Source organism: Erinaceus europaeus, chromosome 13 (assembly GCF_950295315.1).
Source record: "Erinaceus europaeus chromosome 13, mEriEur2.1, whole genome shotgun sequence".
Lineage (NCBI taxonomy): Eukaryota > Metazoa > Chordata > Mammalia > Eulipotyphla > Erinaceidae > Erinaceus > Erinaceus europaeus.
Genome location: NC_080174.1, coordinates 53,313,837 through 53,336,315, shown reverse-complemented (window position 1 = coordinate 53,336,315; position 22,479 = coordinate 53,313,837). Strand labels below are relative to the sequence as shown.

Genomic DNA, 22,479 nt, shown 5'->3' with positions numbered 1-22,479 from the left:
CCTTTATTTCTCTTCTCTTTCTTTTTTTTAAAATTTTTTAAAATATTTACTTATTTTCCCTTTTGTTGCCCTTGCTTTTTGTTGTTGTTGTTACTGTTGTCCTCGTTGTTAGATAGGACAGAGAGAAATGGAGAGAGGAGGGGAAGACAGAGAGGGGGAGAGAAAGACAGACACCTGCAGACCTGCTTCACCACTTGTGAAACGACTCCCCTGCAGGTGGGGAGCTGGGGGCTCGAACCGGGATCCTTAGGGTGGTCCTTGCGCTTGGCGCCACAGGCGCTTAACCCGCTGCGCTACCACCTGACTCCCTTCTCTTCTCTTTCGACAGAGATAAACGGGGGTGGGAAGGGGCAGAAAGAGAGACATCTGCAATTCCACCCACTCCAGCGCCTGTGACTCTTCCCCCCTGCAGCTGGAAACCGGGGACTTGAACCAGGGGCCTCACGTGGGTGGGTGCTCTACAGGGCGCAACACTGTCTGGCCTCTCACTAATCTTATCACTGAGATCCAGTAACTTGCCTAAAATGGTAATGCTGGAATTAAAACTCAGGACAGGCTGCCATCAACACTGGTGAACTTTATTTCTGGGAGCCAGGCAGGATATTGGGGGAGGGTAGAAAAAAAAGTGGTCTGAACTTTATCTAAGAAATATCCCACCCATCAGGAGCCTACAGAGGTGCTGAGTTTGGGCACTGGGGACAGATGTCTGATTGAAGCGCCATTAGTGAAATGTTTGGCACATAGTAGAAGCCATTAAACTTTTTTGTAATAAAGACGCCAGGCGTATGTATGAGCCATTACTCGTTTTCTGGGACATCCTGGGTGCCTCTAGTTCTGAACTGCAGCAACAGCGGAAAAAGTTCCAGAGAGGGACTTTCCATAACCAACCCGGTGACTGAGGAATTCAGAGCGTCTCTGAGCGCCGAGTGCGGGGGTGGGGAAAGACCGGCGGGTAATGAAGGATTCTCGCAAGATGCGGACGCCACCCAGTGGCCAGGATGTAGGTCGAGGGGAACCCGACCGTTCCAAGTTAGCTGCGCGCGGAGTACCACGGGAATTGTAGTTAGACGGCAGTTTAAAGGGCGGTGGTGCCTAAGGGACCGTTGGGTATTGTAGTCCCACGTTTACGAGGCGGGAATTATCCTCGTCGTGAGGACCACGAGTCCCGAGGTGCCTCTCGGCAGACCGCGCAGGCGCGGTGAGTCAGTGCCGGTCAATCTTGAAGGCGGAGGGGCCGCTGTCGGTACCCGAGGTGTCAAAAGGGGTCACCGAGTGGGCCTGTGGCGAGGTGGGCTGGGGCGACCCGCACCATGTCGAGGCAAGCGAGCCGTGGCACCGAAAGCAAGAAAATGGTAACTCGAAGCGAGTGAGCTGGGTGGGCGGGGTGGGGGCCGGGCCGGCGCGGAGGCGCTGTGGGGTGAGCCGTGGGCGGGGGCGGCCCCGCGGGGAGGGGAGAGGCTGCTGGGTGGTCGCGGGGGCCGTGGTTCCGGGGGTCTCTGGGGCCTGGGGCAGGTTGGCGGGTGTGTGCACAGGGGAGCGCAGAGACCCTCGCCCGAGGCCTGAGCTCAGTTCTGTGCTGGGCTAGCAGCAGAGCCTCCCCTGGGCGCGCATTAGCTCATCGGGTCGCTAAGTAGCTTGCTGGGAGGGGGCGGTAATGCCAGCACCTCCTTGCAGCCCGGCGCGGTTACATAACTTGCCCCTTGAACAGCTGGAACAGTTCGAATTCGAGCCCGCTTTGGAGTCTCTAACTCCAAAGCGAATGCTTCCGACGACTAGGCCAAACTGGTTCCCACACAATGCTGTGGCATGGCAGGAGGTCTTACAGAAAGAAACTGTGTGCGGTGGGGTGAGAGGTGGGCCGCGTAGGCCCCAAGTGGTGCCCTGCTGGTGAGGTGGAGGCCCCCTTCTTGTCCTGGAAACAAAGGGACACCATGTAGTCCCTTCAAGTCTGGCTGCAGGTGGCAACCCGGCCTGGGGAGTAAGAGGGATGGCATTTACCTTCAAACTAAAGGAATTTCTTGGTAGGCGTTCTTGATCTTTGCGGATGTGCTTCTGTCCAGAATTGCCCACGCTACCTCTGTTTTCTGATTAAAAGCCGAGAGTTCAAGGTAACATGCAGCACAGATCAGGGGAATGTTGTTGACATTCAGTTTCAGAGAGGAATATTCACACTTCCTTCACACTTTTGCATTTTACACCAGGAGCAGCCAGAAAGGGACCTGTTACTTAACTTTTGCTTCCCTTTCAGACTCATTTTAAGAAGCTGATGATAATGACCAGGAGATAGCTACCAGGTAGAGCACACACTTTGCTACACAGGAGCATCTGGGTTGAGCACATGCGGACCATGTACAGCACCAGGGGTAGCTTCGCAAGTGGGTGGAGCAGTGATGTGTTATCTCCCCTCTCTCTGTCTCAGCCTCTGGAAAAAGTGGGAAAAATAGTCTGCTGTGACCAGTTGAATCAAACGGGGTATAACCCTTTTGGAGAAAAAAAAGAAAAGAAAGAAACTGATGCTAGGTCTGACTCATTTTCCTAGAACTATCACATAGACAGGCCTACAAAACATTTACTTAATGTTTGGGGGAGCTTTGTGGTCACCTTGAAGACATTTTACAGGTCACAGGGTAAGAATTCCTTTCTCATGTTGCTGGAGAGCAGGTAGAGTATAAGCTTACCAAACCCAGGTACCAGGGGCTTGAACCTAGGTCCTTGTGCACTGTAATGTGTGCACTTAACCACTTAGCCATCGCCTAGCCCCCCCTTTTCATTTTTTAAATTTATTCCCTTTTTGTTGCCCTTGTTTTATTGTTGTAGTTATTATTGTCCGTCTTCATTGTTGGATAGGACAGAGAGAAATGGAGAGAGATGGGGAAGACAGAGGGGGGAGAGAAAGACACCTGCAGACCTGCTCCACCGCCTGTGAAGCGACTCCCCTGCAGGTGGGGAGCCGCATTGGCGAACCGGGATCCTCACAGCAGTCTTTGCTTTGTGCCACGTGTGCTTAACCCGCTGTGCTACCGCCCGACTCCCCCTTTTTCATTTTTTAAAAATATTTATTTATTCGTTTTTGTTGCCCTTTTTGTTTTATTGTTGTAGTTATTATTGTTGTTGGATACGACAGAGAGAAATGGAGAGAGGAGGGGAAGACAGAGAGGGGAGAGAAAGATAGACACCTGCAGACCTGCTTCACCGCCTGTGAAGCGACCCCTGCAGGTGGGGAGCCGGGGCTTGAATTGGGGTCCTTCTTTCATTTTTTTAAAAATGTATTCACTTGTTTAATGAGAGAAAAACCAGAGCACTGTTCATATGTGGTACCTGGGTTTATTACGCTTGTATGGTTCAACTGGAATTCCTGTTTTGGAGGGATCACCAAGAGTTTTTTAAGAAAGGTGATTGGGCCAGTGAACTAGCTCCTTTGGATAGTGTACTATTTTGCAATGTACACGACCCAGGTTCAAGCCTGATCCTTACCATACTGAAGGGAGCTTCAGAGCTAGGGACTTTTCCCACTTTCTCTGCTCATTCTTTACCTCTCTATCCCTATCTTAAAAATAAATAAATAAATAAAGTATTGCTAGAAAAGAGAGAGAAAAAAAACAGCATGGTCATTGACTGGCATTCTGTCTTAATTAGTTCTCAACTTGCTTATTTATAAAGTAGGGCTCATAATGCCTACCCAGGACTAAATGAAGTAGCTATAAAATAACTAGGCACAGTGAGTGTTTCTTTCTTCCTCCTTCCTTCCTTTTTTTAAAAAAATTTTTAAATATTTATTTATTCCCTTTTGTTGCCCTTGTTTTATTGTTGTAGTTATTGTTGTTATTGATATTATCATTGTTGGATAGGACAGAGAGAAATGGAGAGTGGAGGGGAAGACAGAGAGGGGGAGAGAAAGACAGACACCTGCAGACCTGCTTCACCGCCTGTGAAGCGACTGCCCTGCAGGTGGGGAGCCGGGGGTTCAAACCGGGATCCTTACGCCGGTCCTTGTGCTTTGCACCATATGCGCTTAACCCACTACGCTACCGCCCGACTCTCCCTCCTTTTCTTAAAGTATGAGCACATATGAGAAGTCTTTCTGTTTAGTGTTCTCATCTTGATTTTGCTTTTGAACTTTTTTTTTTCACCTGAAATCAATATTAAAATCTTTAATACCACTTTAGCAGGAGCCTCCAGCCTCCACTCTACTCTCTCAGCTTTAGTGAAGTTGGGAGATAGGGTGGCCGGGCACTCCTACACCAAGGCGTTTGTTCTCTGCCTATGACTTCCTTCCCTTAGAGAGTCATCTAACTACTTATCACTTCCTTCAGTTATTCAGAGTGGCTTTTTCTGAGCGCCTGATAAGCTGTCCTCAATATGTTCCTCCTCCTCCTCTTCTGCCTCTTCTCTAATTCTTCCTGCTCCTTCTCTCTTTTTTTTTTTTTATCAGAGCACTACTCAGATCTTACTTATGGTGGTGTGGGAGAATTGAACTTGGGACCTTGGAACTGCAGGCATGAAAGTTCTTTTTTTTTTTTTTATATTTATTCCCTTTTTTGTTGCATTGCTGTAGTTATTATTGTTGTTGTTATTGATGTTGTCATATAGGACAGAGAGAAATGGAGAGAGGAGGGGAAGATGGGGAGAGAAAGATAGGCACCTGCAGACCTGCTTCATCGCCTGTGAAGCGACCCCCCTGCAGGTGGGAAGCCAGGAGCTTGAACTGGGATCCTTAATCCGGTCCTTGAGCTTTGTGCCATGGCGCTTAACCCGATGCGCTACCACTCGACTCCCAACTTTTTTTTTTTTTAAAGTATCCATATGACAAAGAAAAGGTATCCATATGAAGTTAGCATTATTTATTTATTGTCATTAGGGCTTCACAGCTCTGGGCTGACTTTTTCAGATAGAAACGAAGAGAGACTGAGGGAAAGAGTGAAAAACACCTTGGCAGCAAAGCTTATTCCTGTGTGGTGGGGGCTGAGCTGAACCTGGTGTGCACATATGACAGAACAGGTCCGTTATCCAGGTCAACTATCTTGCTGGTCCAGCACTACTTTATTACTATTTGAAATTATGTATGAGAGAGAGTGTGTGTGTGAACTAGAGAGAATGACCAGAACATCCCTCTGGGACATGTGATACCAGGGGTCCAACACGTTATGCACTTGCACACTTCCTGAGCTACAGCACTATTTATTTTTTAAAATATTTTAAAAAATATTTATTCCCTTTTTGTTGCCCTTGTTTTATTGTTGTTGTTATTGATGTCGTAGTTGTTGGATAGGACAGAGAGAAATGGAGAGAGGAGGGGAGACAGAGAGGGGGAGAGAAAGACAGACACCTGCAGACCTGCTTCACCACCTGTGAAGTGACTCCCCTGCAGGTGGGGAGCCGGGGGCTCAAACTGGGATCCTTACACTGGTCCTTGCGCTTTGTGCATGTGCGCTTACCACTGCACTACTGCCCGATTCCCAGCACTATTTTTTTTTTCCAAATGTTTGTTTATTTACTAACAGAAGATATGGCCACCAAGGAGATGGCGTAGTGGTTGGAGTGCTAGACTTGCAGGCATGAGGTCTCAAGTTTCATCTTTATTTATTTATTTTTTTTTAAATTATTATTATCTTCATTTGTTGGAAAGAGACAGCCAGAAGTCAAGAGGGAGGGGGTGATAGAGAAGGGAGAGAGACAGAGAGACACCTGCAACACTGCTTCACCACTCACGTCAGATATGAGAATAGCTGTTCCTGCCCTTTTTTGTGGGCCATTGGCTTGAATGATAGTTTTCCATCCTTTCACTTTAAGTCTGTGTTTGTCTTGTTGAGTTAGGTGAGTTTCCTGTAGACAACATATTGTTGGGTTGTGTTTTCTGATCCATCTTCCTACTCTGTGTCTTTTAATAGGTGAATTCAGGCCATTCACATTTATTGATATCAAAGATTGAAGATATTTTAACGCCATTCTTGTAGAGTTTTAGAGTGTTTTGATATATGTTCTATTTGTGGTGGTCTGGTTGTTTATAGGAGACCTTTCAGAACTTCTTTCAAGGCAGGCTTGGTGATGGTTGCTTCCTTCAACTGTTGCTTGTCTGAGAAGGTTTTGATGCTTCCATCTAGTCTGAATGACAATCTAGCAGGATATAGTATTCTTGGCTGAAAGCCTTTCTCATTGAGCACTCGATAGATATCTTGCCATTCTCTTCTGGCCTGTAGTGTTTGTATGGAGAAGTCTGCTGCTAATCTTATGGGTTTTCCTTTGTAGGTGACTCTTTGTTTTTCTCTTGCAGCCTTGAGGATCCTTTCTTTATCCTTATTCCTTTCCAATCTAAATATGACATGTCTTGGTGTCTTTAGGTCTGGGTTAATTCTGTTTGGGACCCTCTGGGCTTCTTGAATCTTTATGTCTTTGGTGTTGTCTAGACTAGAGAAATTTTCAGCTATTATGGCCTGGAGAACGCTTTCTTCCTCCCCTTCTCTTTCTTCCTCTGGTAAGCCAATAATGCGTATATTGTTTCTTTTGAAGTCATCCCATAGGACTCTGTTGTTGTTTTCAGCATCTCTTAATCTCTTTTTGAGATCTCTTACTTCTTCTTTAGTTGTCTCTAATTCATCCTCAATCTTGCTAATTCTGTCTTCAGCCTCATTGATTCTATTCTCTCTGCCCACTACTGCTTTCTGGAGTTCATCTATTTTGTTGCCCTGCTCTGATACTGTTTTAGCTTGTTCAGCTAGTTGCCTTCTTAGCTCAGCAATTTCAGCTTTCAGCTCTCTAATAACCATGAGATTATTAGAATTTTCTTCCATATTCTCATTTGTTGTTCCTGCAGTTCTGATTACAATTTTTTCAAATTCTTTACTCACTCCTGTTATTATTTCCTTAGCTAATGTTTGGATGTTGAACTCGTTGTTTTGTGCTTCGCCCTCTGGAGGACTTTTAGCTGGATTCTTGTCCTGGTTCGAGTCTCCATTATTTTTTCTTGTTGTTTTAACCATTTTATATAGGTTAACAGTTTTTTCAATCCTGAGTTGGAGTTCAGTGGTGTAAAAGCCTTTTTTTTTTTTTCCCCTGTAGGCTATGGTAGCCTGAGGGCTTTTAAACTATCAATAGGCTTCTTGGCTTAATCAATGACTCCGGACCAAGAGATAAAGCAGGGTGTGGCAGAGATAATCCAGTGGTTATGCAAAGAGACTTTCACAGCCCTTCAGCTATGCCACCGAGGTATAGGTCTTCTCCTGAGTTTCCCGGTTAGATCTCTGTGCCCTGGTGTCCCTCCCTGTTGCTGCTCCAGATTCTGAGGGTAGTAGCAATGGAGACTCAGAGTTGCACTTGGTGAGTCTCTGGGGAGTCCTTTCCTCCCTTCAGCTGTCCCCTTGTTGGTGGAGCAGACTGGAGGTGGTGTCTCCACTGACAGACTGTCGAACTGTTAGCAGTCACTTAATCTCTCCTTAGGCTCCTCTCTCCTCTCTGTCACCAGCCACGCGTGTTTGTACTCACGGGTGATTTATTGGGTTTCTGTGGTCATTCTAGTCCTGTCTTGTTTCGGTCCGGGTGGTCTCCTTTGGTATTCCTAGTTGATCCGGGAGAGGAGAGGAGAGGAGAGAAAGCGATCTGCTCTCAAGTTTCATCTTTAATAGTGCATGTGCCAGACTTGCCCTGGTTCTATATCTTTTTCTCTCCTCTCTCCCTTTCTCTCTACCATTAAAAAAAAGGGGGGGGATGACGACAGTTGGCAGCACACTTAGTCGAGTACACATGTTAGCATACACAAGGACCCAAGTTCAAGCCCTTGATCCCCACTTGCAGAGGAGAAGCTTCACGAGTGATGAAGCAGTGTTATAGGTGTCTCTCCCCCCCTTTTTTTAAATTTATTTTTCTTTATTTATTCGATAGAGACAAAGAAATAGAGATGGGTGGGGGAGTTAGAGAGAGAGCTAAAGACCTGCTTCACTGCTCATGAAGCTTCCCCCTTGAAAGTGGGGAGCAGGGCCTCAAGCTTGGGTCCTTGTACATGGTAACATGTGCACTCAACCAGGTATGCCACTGCCCAGCTCCTCGCTCCCCCTTACTATCTCCCCATTGCAAATCAGTTTCTGTCTTTCTCTGGTAAATGAATTAAAGAGAGAACTGGACTATCGCTCTTGTATGCATAGTGCTAGGGGTCAAACTAGGTTCTCATTCATCCAAGTCCCTTTCTCTTCCTTTTTTTTTTTTTTTTTCCTTTCTTAGAGATAGGCAATAAGAGAGAGAATGAAAGAAAGAAACCACAGCACTGAAGCTTCCTTCAGTGTGGTGGGGCCAGGCTTGAATCTGGGCTATGCACATGGCAAAGCAAATCACTATTTCACTGACCCAAATCCGTTTCTCTATCACGGAGCCACCCCCAGGCCACAGCACTGTCATTTGTTTTAAATATTTCATTGTAGACTACATATTGTTTAGGAAGCTGGGAGACAGCCCATCTGGTAGAGCACACACTTTGCCATGCATGAGGACCTGGGTTCAAGCTCCCAGCCATCATATGGGGGCACCTTCCCCCCAGGAAGCTTCACTAGTGGTAGAATGGTGTGGTGTCTCTCCTCTTTCTGTGTCTCTCTCCATGTCTCTTCCCCCCCCATATATATATATATATATATATATATATATATATATATATATACACACACACACACACACACACACACAGTATAGAGTCAGATGGAACGGGGAGATAGGGACATACACACACACACACACACATACACCTGAAGCAGGTCTGCAGGTGTCTATATTTCTCCCCCCCACCCCCGTCTTCCTCTCCTCTCTCCATTTCTCTCTGTCCTATCCAACAACAACCACATCATCAACAACAACTATAATAAAACAAGGACAACAATAAAGAATAAATAAATAAAATAAATATTAAAAAAAAGAAAACAAACAAAAAAGACTTCTAAGACTTAAATGATTAGTTTGGCCAAACCATTAGATCTCTGCTTTTAGTAATAGTTTGTACAAACAGAAGTACCCTTTTTGTTTACTGGACTTTTTTTTTTAAAAAAAAATTTATTCATTCCCATTTGTCAGTCCTTGCACTTATGCCAGTCCTTGCACCTTGCACCATATGTACTGTTTACTGGACTTTTACTGTACCCCAACAATATGCACATTTCTGTACTAAGAGCCATGGGAAGTGCAAAGATAAAATTATTCATAACCTTGAGAAGCATATACTCTACAAGAGAGGAATATACACAATGCAGGTGCATAGTAATATCTGGGCTTGAGTCCTGGCTTCACTGCTTACTTGCTGTGTGACCTTGGGCAGGTTTCTTCGGTGTAGTAAGAGGCATCATTTTCCCCATCTTTTTTACTTCGCTGGGTTATCGCTGAGGCTCTGTGCCTCCACTACAAATCTGCTGCACCTGGCAGCCATCTTTTTTTCCCGTTGTTGCTGTTATTGTTGGTTAGGACAGAGAGAAATTGAGAGGGGTGGGGAAGATAAAAAGGGTGAGAGAAAGACAGACACCTGCAGACCTGCTTTACCACTTGTGAAGAGACCCCCCCTGTAGGTGGGGAGCATGGGCCTTGAACTGGGATCCTTGCACAGGTCCTTGTGCTTCACATTATACTGCCTGGCTCCCCCCCCCTTTTTTTTTAAAGCTATATTTTATTTTGCAAGTGACAGATAGATAGATTGGGAATGGAAGAGGCCAGAATAGGCATATGCAGTAGAGGGAATTGAACTCAGGGCTTCATACTTAGGAGTCAACACTTTATCCCCTTGCATTACCTCCCAGACCACACAGTTTCACCACCTTTAAGAAATTAGGGGCCAGGTGGTGGCGCACCTAGTTGAGTGCACGTTATAGTGCACAAGGACCCAGGTTCAAGCCCCCAGCCCCCACCTGCAAGAGGAAAACTTCACAAGTGGTAAAGCAGGGCTGCAGGTGTCTCTCTGACTTACCCTCTCTGTCTTCATCTTCCTTCTAGATTTCTGGCTGTCTCTATCCAATAAATAAAGATAATAAAAAAATTTTTAAAAAGAAAGAAATTAGGTGAGTGGGGGATAGCATAATGGTTACGCCAAAATACTTTGATGCCTGAGTCTCTGAAGTCCCAGTTTTAATCCCTAGCACCACCATAAACCAAGCTGAGCATTGCTTTTGGGGTATCTCTCCCTCTCCCTCTCCCTCTCCCTCTCCCTCTCCCTCTCCCTCTCCCTCTCCCTCTCCCTCTCCCTCTCCCTCCTTCTCCCTCTCCCTCTCCCTCTCCCTCTCCCTCTCCCTCTCCCTCTCCCATTCCCTCTCCCTCTCCCTCTCCCTCTCCCTCTCCCTTTCCCTCTCCCTCTCCCTCCTTCTCCTTCTCCCTCTCCCTCTCCCTCTCCCTCTCCCTCCTTCTCCCTCTCCCTCTCCCTCTCCCTCTCCCTCTCCCTCTCCCTCTCCCTCTCCCATTCCCTCTCCCTCTCCCTCTCCCTCTCCCTCTCCCTCCTGCTCCCTCTCCCTCTCCCTCTCCCATTCCCTCTCCCTCTCCCTCTCCCTCTCCCTCTCCCTCTCCCTCTCCCTCTCCCTCTCCCTCTCCCATTCCCTCTCCCTCTCCCTCTCCCTCCTGCTCCCTCTCCCTCTCCCATTCCCTCTCCCTCTCCCTCTCCCTCTCCCTCTCCCTCTCCCTCTCCCTCTCCCATTCCCTCTCCCTCTCCCTCTCCCTCTCCCTCTCCCTCCTGCTCCCTCTCCCTCTCCCTCTCCCTCTCCCTCTCCCTCTCCCATTCCCTCTCCCTCTCCCTCTCCCTCTCCCTCTCCCATTCCCTCTCCCTCTCCCTCTCCCTCTCCCTCTCCCTCTCCCTCTCCCTCTCCCATTCCCTCTCCCTCTCCCTCTCCCTCTCCCTCTCCCTCTCCCTCTCCCTCTCCCTCTCCCTCTCCCTCTCCCAAGATGGTTCAGCAGGTAAAGTTCATACCTTCCTCTGTGTGAGATTCTGAGTTTTTTTCTTGCCTCAAGGGTTATTGCTGGGGCTACGAATCCACTGCCTCTGGAGGCTATTTTTCTCATTTTGTTGACCTTATTGTTGATGTTATTGTTATTGTTGCCACAGCTGTTGTTGTTTCTGGATAGGACAGAGAGAAATCAAGAGAGGAGGGGAGACAGGGAGAAAGATAGATACCTGAAGACCTACTTCACTGCTTGTGAAGCGACCTCCCTGCAGGTGGGGAGTTGGGGGCTCAAACCAGGATCCTTAGGCTGGTCCTTGCACTTCACGCCATGTGCGCTTAACCCGCTGTTAACTGCCCGGCCCCTGAGATTCTGAGTTTGCTCTCCAGCACCACATAGGAGCACCAAGGGAATCCATAGACCAAGTGGTAGAGTGGCGCTTTGGCGTTTCTTACCCACTGTGTTCTTGCTTTCTTCTTTCACTTTTATTTATTTTATCATCTTTAAAAGTATTTTTTAATTTCTTCTTATTTATTTACTCCAGAGCACTGTTCAACTCTGGCTTATAGTGGTGTGGGGGAATTGAACCTGGAATTTTGGAGCTTCAGGCATGAGAGTCTGTTTGCATAACCATTATGCTATTTACCCTCTCTTTTCTTTTTCCTTTTTCTTTTTTTTACCTGCCCTTTTCTTTCTCTTTTATTTGATTTATTTAAGAAAGGAGACATTAACAAAACTGTAGGATAGGAGGGGTACAACTCCACACAATTTCTGCCACCCCTTCTTTCTCTTTTAAAGGATATAGTGTAAAATGGGGCCAGAGAGGCTGCTCAGCAGTATTGCCCATGCCCAGGGCTGCAGGTTTATTCTATGGCACCACTTAAAAAAATAAAACAAAAAAATTTTTTTAAAAATTTTAATAGGTATATATCGTAGAGCTGTTCTGAGGATAAATTGAGGTCAAACATATAAAGCTAGCACACAGTGTGGCAGTGCATCTAAGAACACAGCTGAAACTAGTAAATGTCAGCTAGCATCCTTCTTTTTTTTTTAATTTTTTATTTAGGAAAGGATTAATGAACAAAACCATAAGGTAGGAGGGGTACAACTCCACACAATTCCCACCACCCAATCTCCATAACCCACCCCCTCCCATGATAGCTTTCCCATCCTCTAGCCCTCTGGGAGCATGGACCCAGGTTCATTGAGGGTTGCAGAAGGTAGAAGGTCTGGCTTCTGTAATTGCTTCCCCAGCATCCTTCTTAATAAGGTTTTAACCTTTATTATCTATATAGTGTTTGATTCTTGAAATATTTAGACAGTCAGGCCTGCGATTCTTTTGTGTTGTGTTACTAGTGATCTAAGCCCAGTGACTCAATTCTCCAGAACACTAGGTGAACACTACTTAAGTAGTAGTACTCAGTCTCCATCACAGGAAGCTAGAAGGTAAAAGAGAGGACAAGACTCAGTCTTATTACTGAACTTTCTTCCTCAGCTGCTGGGAGGCCGTCACACTGGACAACTTATGTTGACCAGAGTAGTGAGACTCTTAGAGTTGGCTCCAAACACCATCCTCCTTAAGGAGATCTGATGTATTGTTTGAGGCACTAACTGGAAAGTCGGAATTATCAGGTGTAGTAGCTCAGCTGAGTGTTGGACTTGTCTTAACTAATTCAGCTCAGCTTGTTTCTAGAATACTTGGAGATCATATTGGCTATGCCAGTTATCCAGTGGTTTCTTGGTCTGCAAAACAACTTCAGATTCATTATGTTGTTAGGTCCTCCCAACAACCCTGTGTAAAGAAATTGTACAGCTGAATTAGCAGGCCTCTAAGGTCTGGTGGAGCTTTTTATTAAAAGGATCACAACTGAAAACCCAGCTTTTCAAGCTCTGTAACTTCCTGTTACTTCTTTTTTTTTCTATACCACAGTCTCACTTCTATTTCTGAAGCAAAGGGACTTTAAATTATTTACTTATGTTGCATTCTGTTCCAGATAGGCTTGGTTCATACTTTGAGATTAAGTCAGACTTGTAAATTGGGAGTTGTGGAATCTGCAGAGACAAAAAAAGAATTGGGGAGCTTGATTCTGGAAGCCCACTTCCAGGTCCCAGGCTTATTGATCTTGTGACTGTCAACACAGCTCAGACCTTCTTCCTGGTAGTTTGGGGTTACTATAAGTAGAAGACTTTATAACATCGTGATATATTGTTGCTTGGCATTATGGTGGGCTAAAGTTCTTGCAGTCTCCGTCCAGGGGCTCATTAATAATGGAAGGAAGGAAAGCTCTCCTGATTTAATGCAGTTGTGCCACTTCTACAGGCTGGTAACTGCTGGATTGTCTCCATCCATTCATGCCCAAGCCACTCTAGTGCCAACCCTTAACTTGACTAAAAAAGCATTCTCCTTAATAGCTTTCCCTTAATTGCTGTATTTGGTAAATGGTCTCTTGGAGACACCTGATCTGACTGTTTTAGTTGAGTTCAAAGAGCTTCCCAATTCAAAAACTGATTCTCTTGGACTTCCTAATACAGTTTTTTCTTTTCTTTTTTCTTTTTTTTAACCAGAGCACTACTCAGCTCTGGCTTGCAGTGGTGCAGGGGATTGAACCTGGGACTTTGGAGGCTCAGGCATGACAGCCTGTTTGCATACCATTATGCTATCTACCCCTGCCCAAGTTTTTTGTTTTTTTTTTTAATACCTGCTTTAGGGGGACTTAGTAATTATTGCAATTGCTGGTAACAGTGGAAATATTGACCACTGACTTAGAAACTTTTGACTCCTGTCCCTCCCTCACTCCCCCAAATTAGCTTTGCCTTTTGGCAAATCGAATAACCATCCTGAGTCTCAGTTTCCTTATCTCTAAACTGGGATTAATTCCTGCTCTCTACTTTACAGTCTTTTTATGGGATAGAAGATGACATGATGCAAACTAGAACATGATACATAGTCAAAAGGCATTCAGATTTTTATTGGGCTGATTGCAGCCAGGCGTGAAGAGCATTGAGTCCTGAGAGCCAGGGCCTTAATATCATTTATACTTTGTTGCCTAGAAGACTTGAACACAGAAGGGTGGTCTGTTCCATATTTGGTAAGCCTTCATTCAGAGGGAGAAGCTGGGAAGTTGGGTGGCAATTTTTATTTTTCTGCCTCCCTTTGGTGTGAATTTATTTGACTAAATGTATTGTTGATGTGTTTCTTGATTTGTTTGACTCTAATAATGCCTTTCTCCCCCCTGCTGTGTTCATTGGCAGTCCTGGTATCTGTTAAGCCTTTTACCTTCCACATCCCTCTGTTTTTGTGGTTAGATGGGTGGCAAGCATCCTTTTATTATTTAGTTATTTCCTTTTTCTCTTTTGTGGTATTCTTTGTGATTTGACTGTTCCTAGGACAACTTAAAAAAAAATTTTTTTTGCATTTATTTATTTTCCCTTTTGTTGCCCTTGTTTTTTATTGTTGTTATAGTTATTACTGTTGTTATCGATGTCATAGTTGTTGGATAGGACAGAGAGAAATGGAGAGAGAAGGGGAAGACGGGGAGAGAAAGATAGACACCTGTAGACCTGTCACTCACTGCCTATGAAGTGATGCCCCTGCAGGTGGGGAACTGGGGGCTCGAACCAGAATCCTTATGTGCTTCGTGCCACATGCACTTAACTGGTTGCGCTACCGCCCGACTCCCACCTAGGCCAACTTTTAAAAAATTATTGTTAAAGATAGCTATTTATTTTGCCACCAGGGTTATCACTGGGGCTTGGTGCCTGCAGTATAAATCCATGGTTCCTGGTGGCTATTCCCCCCCCCCCCCCCGTTTTCTTTCTTCCTTCCCTTCCCTCCTCTCCCCTTTCCTTTCCTTTCCTTCCTCTCCTTCCCTTCCTTCCTTCCTTCCATTTTATTTATTTATTTTAAAGATTCTACTTATTTATTCATGAGAAATAACTGGACTTCACTTGGGTTACATGTGCTGCCAGGGATTGAACTTGGAACCTCACTCTTGAGAGTCCAATGCTTTATCCACTAAGCCACCTTCTAGACCACCCTTCTATTTAAAAAAAATGTTTTTAAATATTTATTTATTCCCTTTTGTTGCCCTTGTTTTATTGTTGTAGTTATTATTGTTGATGTTGTCGTTGTTGGGTAGGACAGAGAGAAATGGAGACAGGAGAGGAAGACAGACGGGGAGGGAAAGACAGACACTTGCAGACCTGCTTCACCGCTTGTGAAGCGATTCCCCTACAGGTGGGAAGCCGGTGGCTCGAACTGGGATCCTTACGCCCGTCGTTGCATTTGGCGCCACGTGCACTTAACCCACTGCGCTACCGCCCGACTCCCGTCCTTGTTTTTTATTGTTGTAGTTATTGTTGTTGATGTCGTCATTGCTAGATAGGACAGAGAGGGGAAGAGGAAGATAGACATCTGCAGACCTGCTTCACCGCCTGTGAAACTGGGGGCTCGAATTGGGATCCTTATGCCAGTCCTTGTGCTTTGTGCCACATGCGCTTAACCCACTGGGCTACCGCTTGACTCCCAAAAAATATATTTACAGCTTTTATTTATTAAATGTATATGCATATATATATTAATTTTTATTTAGTTTTTGCCTCCAGGGTTATCGGTAGGGCTCGGAGCTGGCACTATAAACTACTGCTCCTAGAGGCTGTTTTTGTCCCATTTTATTGGGTAGGGCAGAGAGAAATCGAGAGAGGAGGGGTAGAGAAGAGAAAGACACCTGTAGACCTGCTTCATTGCTTGTGAAGCGACCCCCCTGCAGGTGGGGAAATGGGGCCAAGAACCTGGATTCTTGCACAGGTCCTTGTACTTTGTACTATGAGCACTTAACCTGATGCACCACCGCCTGGCCCCTGTATTTATATATTTTTATTTACTTGTAACTGGATAGAGACAGAAATTGAGAGGGGAGGGGAGATAGGGATGCATAGAGACAGAGACACCTGCAGCCCTGTTTTACCACTTGCGAAGCTTTCCCCATGCAGGTGGGGCACCGGAGGCTTGAACCTGGGTTCTTGCACACTGTAGTGTGTACGCTTAATCAGGTGCACCACTGCCTGGTTCCATATATAATATAATGTAAGCATATATGAAATCAGCTTAATCCACTATTGTGTTACAGATATATAAAAGGTTATGTTTCATTCAGAGCTACCCTCTTTCCTGGAAATATTTTACGTATGTGTAGAGAAAAACATTATTTCTCCCTAATCTTGTGATGCAGGGTTATCAGTGCAATGGACTTCTTCCCCAGGGACTGGCTGGGGGCCATGCTTTGTGGTCTCTGGGTGGAGCATTGGGAATACACTTTTAATCTGTGTCAGGATACCCCACACATTGTAAGGCAGGGACAGCCACAAGTCACACTTGCTAACTCACAGCTAACTGGTAAATGCTGCTTGGAGTCTTTCACGGTTTCTGGTGAATCACTACTGCTTTCTCATCAGATTCTGTGACCTGAGCTCTGGCTTGGTGTGACTCTCTGCTGATAGATGCTCACCTTAGTGTGTTGGCAGAGTGACTACTCACCAGGTACCTTTCACAGATCTAGTTTTCAAATGGGATTGGCTGCAGCCCTGCCATGTTGGTCGTAAGGAATGGTATCCCTTGTCCACTCCACAGATAGTAGTGTTCTTGTCCATCAGGCACAAGTGACCTTTCTTTGAATCCTGACAGTTGCGTTGAAGTTGATCCAGACTCTCACCATACTTATTGTGTGTGTGTGTGTGTGTGTGTGTGTGTGTGTGTGTGTGTGTGTGTGTGTGGTTTGGTCATGCCTGCCTTTTGAATCTCTTCTAGAGCTCTGAGCTCTTCACTTTGACCTATGGGGCTCTGGTCACCCAGCTGTGCAAAGACTATGAAAATGATGAAGATGTGAATAAACAGCTGGACAAAATGTGAGTGAGTCTCTCTGTAGGAGAGACAAAAAGGGGGCTTCCCAGCACACTGAGTCTACATGGTTCTTTAGTGCCCAGAACAGGGTCTTCTCTTGTAGCCAATATTTTGGATATAGTTTTCACTGAGCTAATTTATTAGCATATTTTGAGATTACTCCTGTCTCCCTTTTACCACCAACAGCTTTATTTTCAGATATGAACATTCAGACCCCATTGTATAGACTGTTCTTTCCCTCCCAGGGGCTATAACATCGGAGTCCGACTGATTGAAGATTTCTTGGCACGGTCAAATGTTGGGAGGTGCCATGACTTTCGGGAAACTGCAGATGTCATCGCCAAGGTCATTATTGTGGGCCCCTGGCCATGCTGAAGGATTGTCATTAAGAGTCACTGTTCACCACTTTCCATCTTCTTTAGAGAGGCCCTTTAATATTCCAAAAGATTAGTTTGACAGTTCTGCCAAGAACAAAACAAAACAAAAACCTTCCTGGTAGTTTGGAAAGTACAAATTGTGAAAAAAAGGAAGAAAGAAAGGGTGGTTGGAGTTATCCTTGTGGATTAAGTTTTCACTGAAATCTGAGCCAGATCCCTGCCACTATGAAGATAAAGCACACTAGTTTCTTTTTTCTTTTTTTAAAAATTATTGTTGTGGTTATTATTGTTGTTGTTATTGATGTCGTTGTTAGATAGGACAGAGAGAAATGGAGAGAGGAGGGGAAGACAGGGGGAGAGGAAGATAGACACCTACAGACCTGCTTCACCGCCTGTGAAGCGACTCCCCTGCAGGTGGGGAGCTGGGAGCTTGAACCGGGATCCTTATGCTGGTCCTTGCGCTCTGCACCATGTGCGCTTAACCCGCTGCGCTACCGCCCGACTCCCAGTTTCTTTTTTTTTTTTTTCCTCCAGGGTTATTGCTGGGCTCGGTGCCTGCACCATGAATCCACCGCTCCTGGAGGCCATTTTTTTCCCCTTTTTGTTGCCCTAGTTGTTGCAGCCTCGTTGCGGTTATTATTGCCATTGTTGACATTGCTTTGTTGTTGGATAGGACGGAGAGAAATGGAGAGAGGAGGGGAAGACACAGAGGGGAGAGAAAGATAGATACCTGCAGACCTACTTCACCACCTGTGAAGTGACTCCCCTGCAGGTGGGGAGCCAGGGACTCAAACCAGGATCCTACGCCGGTCCTTGTGCTTTGCGCCACGTGCGCTTAACCCATCTGCCCGACTCCCACAGAGTAGTTTCTTAAGAGTACAGGAACTCAGACACACCTGGCTTTAAATTCTGGCTCTAATATTTGCTAGTTCTTAGGTAAGTTATTTTTAACTTTTTAATTAAAGTTACCTAATCTTTAAAAAGAAGAAAATTAGAGCTATCTTACATGATTGTTGTAAGGAATAAATAAAATAATCAGCATTCAGGTAAAATCAATGCATTTAAATTTTTTAAAATATTTATTTATTTTCCCTGTTGTTGCCCTTGTTGTTTTTCATTGTTGTTGTAGTTATTATCGTTGTTATTGATGTCATTGTTGTTAGATAGGACAGAGAAATGGAGAGAGGAGCGGAAGACAGAGAGGGGGAGAGAAAGACAGACACCTGCAGACCTGCTTCACCGCCTGTGAAGTGACTCCCCTGCAGGTGGGGAGCTGGGGGCTCGAGCCAGGGTCCTTACGCTTGTCCTTGCTCTTTTCGCCACATGCGCTTAACCCGTTGGGCTGTCGCCCGACTCCCAAAATCAGTGCATTTAAGTAGCATGTATCTGGTACCTATTTGCTGTTAATATTATGTTACATTTTAGAGTATTCATTAAAAATATGGTAAAGACATCTATAATTTCGTGGAGTCAGTTACATGAAGGTTGGTGTTTTGCTGTAGAGCCTGCAGGCCATGCCCAAAACCTAGAGAGGACTGATAGATGATGCTTTCAAATAATCCAGCCCCAGTGACCTGTATTTGATTTTAAGAAGGGTTCAGGGGCCAGGAAGATAGCATAATGGTTATGTAAAAGATTTTTCATGCCTGAGGCTCAGGTGTCAGGTTCAGTCCTTAGTGCCATCATAAACTAGAGCTGAGAAAACTGAGAAATATTATACATGTACAAACTGTTGTATTTACTGTCAAATATAAGACATTAATCCCCCAATAAAGAAATTAAAAATAAATAAATAAACTAAAGCTGAGCAATGCTTTGGTTAAAATTTTTATTTTTTTTCTTTTTATTTTTTTTTCTCACCCATCCCATCTCCTCACCTCATCCCATCTCCTCACCTCATTCCATCTCCTCACCTCATCCCATCTCCTCACCCATCCCATCTCCTCACCCATCCCATCTCCTCACCTCATCCCATCTCCTCACCCATCCCATCTCCTCACCTCATTCCATCTCCTCAAACATCCCATCTCCTCACCCATCCCATCTCCTCACCTCATCCCATCTCCTCACCTTATCCCATCTCCTCACCCATCCTATCTCCTCACCCATCCCATCTCCTCACCTCATGCCATCTCCTCACCTCATGCCATCTCCTCACCTCATGCCATCTCCTCACCTCATCCCATCTCCTCACCCATCCCATCTCCTCACCCATCCCATCTCCTCACCTCATCCCATCTCCTCACCTCATTCCATCTCCTCACCCATCCCATCTCCTCACCCATCCCATCTCCTCACCTCATCCCATCTCCTCACCCATCCCATCTCCTCACCCATCCCATCTCCTCACCTCATCCCATCTCCTCACCTCATCCCGTCTCCTCACCTCATCCCGTCTCCTCACCCATCCCGCCTCCTCACCCATCCCATCTCCTCACCTTATCCCATCTCCTCACCCATCCCATCTCCTCACCTCATCCCATCTCCTCACCTCATTCCATCTCCTCACCCATCCCATCTCCTCACCTCATCCCATCTCCTCACCCATCCCATCTCCTCACCTCATGCCATGTCCTCACCTCATGCCATCTCCTCACCCATCCCATCTCCTCACCTCATGCCATCTCCTCACCCAACCCATCTCCTCACCTCATCCCATCTCCTCACCCATCCCATCTCCTCACCTCATTCCATCTCCTCACCTCATTCCATCTCCTCACCTCATCCCATCTCCTCACCTCATCCCATCTCCTCACCCATCCCATCTCCTCACCTCATCCCATCTCCTCACCCATCCCATCTCCTCACCCATCCCATCTCCGCTTTGGTTAAAATTTAAAAAATGATATTAACAGTGATGGATTCAGATAGCACAGGAAGGACAAGGAAATAGGATGGGACCACTGTTCACTCAGATGCTGGTTCAGGGCAGCCACATCTGTCAAAAGATGAATGCCCCTTTCTGCTGAGATGTGCAGAGGGACAGCAAATCACTGCTCAATTGTTTGATGCCTTGAAGGAGTAGGGTCCACATTGTGCACAGTTGCTTTTCAGAACCTTTTTACCTTTAGTATCTCAAACTCCAATGTTTTGTTTCCAAATACTTATATTTCACCATCTCCCCTCTCATGTAGACACTATTACTCTTCCACATAGTGCTATTGTGTGTCCTCTGACAGGTGGCGTTCAAGATGTACTTGGGCATCACTCCAAGCATCACGAATTGGAGCCCAGCTGGTGACGAGTTCTCCCTCATTTTAGAAAATAACCCCTTGGTGGACTTTGTGGAACTTCCTGATAACCACTCATCCCTTATTTATTCCAATCTCTTGTGTGGGGTGTTGCGGGGAGCCTTGGAGATGGTGAGTGCAGCTCTTTCTGGGACACCTAAGTAAAGTGCAGGTTTGCTCCATAAGTGAATGAGGGGAAAAGGAAGGCCTTTGACTCACCCTTGCACTTTGCTGCTGAGGTGGTAATGTTGCTAAACATAGCATACAAGCTATCTCTACACAGTGACCATGAACCCTGCCAATATGGGGGTGATGTTGTCAGCCTTCAAAGCCCAGGAACATCTATTCCCAGACTGGTTTATTAGTGACATTCACATCTGTGGGGTTCTTTGCTAAGTTTGTACTTCTGAGTTGGGGCCATGACTTTCTCTAAGAGAACATTGGAACTGGCAGTCTTGTCCTTAGGAGTGGGAGGGAACCAGTTCCCCTTTCTTGGACTGCTACAGATGATTTCAGTATAACTCCATGCTTAGTGGTTCCCTAGAGGCTGTCTCTGGGCAGCTACCCCTTTATTTTCCCACTGTCTCCCAGGTCCAGATGGCTGTGGAGGCCAGGTTTGTCCAGGACACCCTGAAAGGCGACGGTGTGACAGAAATCCGGATGAGGTTCATCAGGCGAATTGAGGACAATCTCCCAGCTGGAGAGGAATAACCATCCCCAGGACTTGAGGGTAGTCAGCAGAAGTACTTGTTGGAATCAGAATGCCTCAATGCATCTCCTACCCTCTAGAACTCAGTGACTCTTTAACACGGATGTTATATATTCTTCTAACCTTGTTTCCATTCTACATGCTAATAAAGAGCAGACTGTGATAGAGTCCATTTGCCCCACAAGTGTGCACATTCAGGAGGGAAAGCCTTTGCTCCCTTTTCCTTCTTCATTTTCGGTTGGACTGGGTAGAGCTCAAACTGTTATACATTCCTGTTTGAATTTTCCAAAGCAAAGCCCACTTTGATCCCCCCCACTAAGAGGCAAGACCAGCATGTCTATTCCTGGGTCTTCAGAAAGCCATTGGAAAATGGCTGTAGGGGACCCCGGGTGGTTGGGGTGGGTGAGGGGAGGCTGGGAGGGCTGGATGGATAGGAGTTGCTAGCTATAGTGTGACATGCTCTGGTGCTTGCTAGGAAGGGGGAGCCAGCTGTACAGGAAACACTTCTGGGAAGCCACCCAGGTTTCATTCCTCCCTGCTGTTTGGAGGCAATATCTCTTCTTTTTACAGAGGGTCCATCCCTTTTTTCTTACAGATTCTTCAATAAAGATACATTCTTGAGTGAAATCCCAATTATATCCTGTTTTTTTTTTTGTTGTTGTTGGTTTTTTTTTTTTTTTGCTCAGCCCAGGGAATTTTGTTACAGTGGAGTGAGGAGATCAGCTGAGTTCCTGGGCCCTGCCTCAACTTTATCTGGTTTGCGAATGGTCTCTCCCCACAGATTAGAGAGTCTTGGGAAACTGTGATACACTGAATTCCCCTGTGGCCACTTCTGGGTTTATATTGGATTTTGGTAGAAAATCTCAAAGGTAGAACATTACCCCAGATATACTCTGCTGGGCTCTTGGCCACCAAAAATGTCTAGAGAGACAATGTAAGCCTTGATTCACAATTTAGTGCTTATCACATGTCAGAACCTACAGTGAGCACTTTGTAGGATTAGCTAATACACTGTAATTTCATTTTAGAGGGGACGCCACAAATTGTCCAGGATTATATAGCTAGTAAGAGTAAAAAAAAAAAGGGAGGGGATTGAGCGGTAGTACAGTGGGTTAAGCGCACATGGTGCAAAGTGCAAGGACTGGTAAGGATCCCGGTTTGAGTCTCAGGCTCCCCACCTGTAGGGGGGTCGCTTCACGAGCAGTGAAGCAGGTTTGCAGGTGTCTATCTTTCTCTGCCCTCTCTCCTATTTCTCTCTGTCCTATCCAACAGCAATGACAGCAGTAACAACGACGATAATAACAGCAACGATAAACAACAAGGGCAACAAAAGGGAAAAAATGGCCTCCAGGAGCAGTGGATTCATAGTGCAGGCAC

At 45.7% G+C, this 22,479-nt stretch overlaps 1 protein-coding gene across 1 annotated transcript; it reads left to right on the top strand.

Annotated features, from left to right (window-relative positions):
• Window positions 1-1,176: 1,176 nt before the first annotated feature.
• On the top strand, window positions 1,177-21,735 carry TRAPPC3 (trafficking protein particle complex subunit 3). The gene is made up of 5 exons (XM_007533082.3): window positions 1,177-1,352; window positions 16,694-16,791; window positions 17,032-17,131; window positions 20,343-20,525; window positions 20,985-21,735. The coding sequence occupies exons 1-5, from the start codon at window positions 1,311-1,313 to the stop codon at window positions 21,102-21,104; spliced, it is 543 nt and encodes a 180-aa protein (XP_007533144.1). The 5' UTR covers window positions 1,177-1,310; the 3' UTR covers window positions 21,105-21,735.
• The last annotated feature ends 744 nt before the right edge of the window (window positions 21,736-22,479 follow it).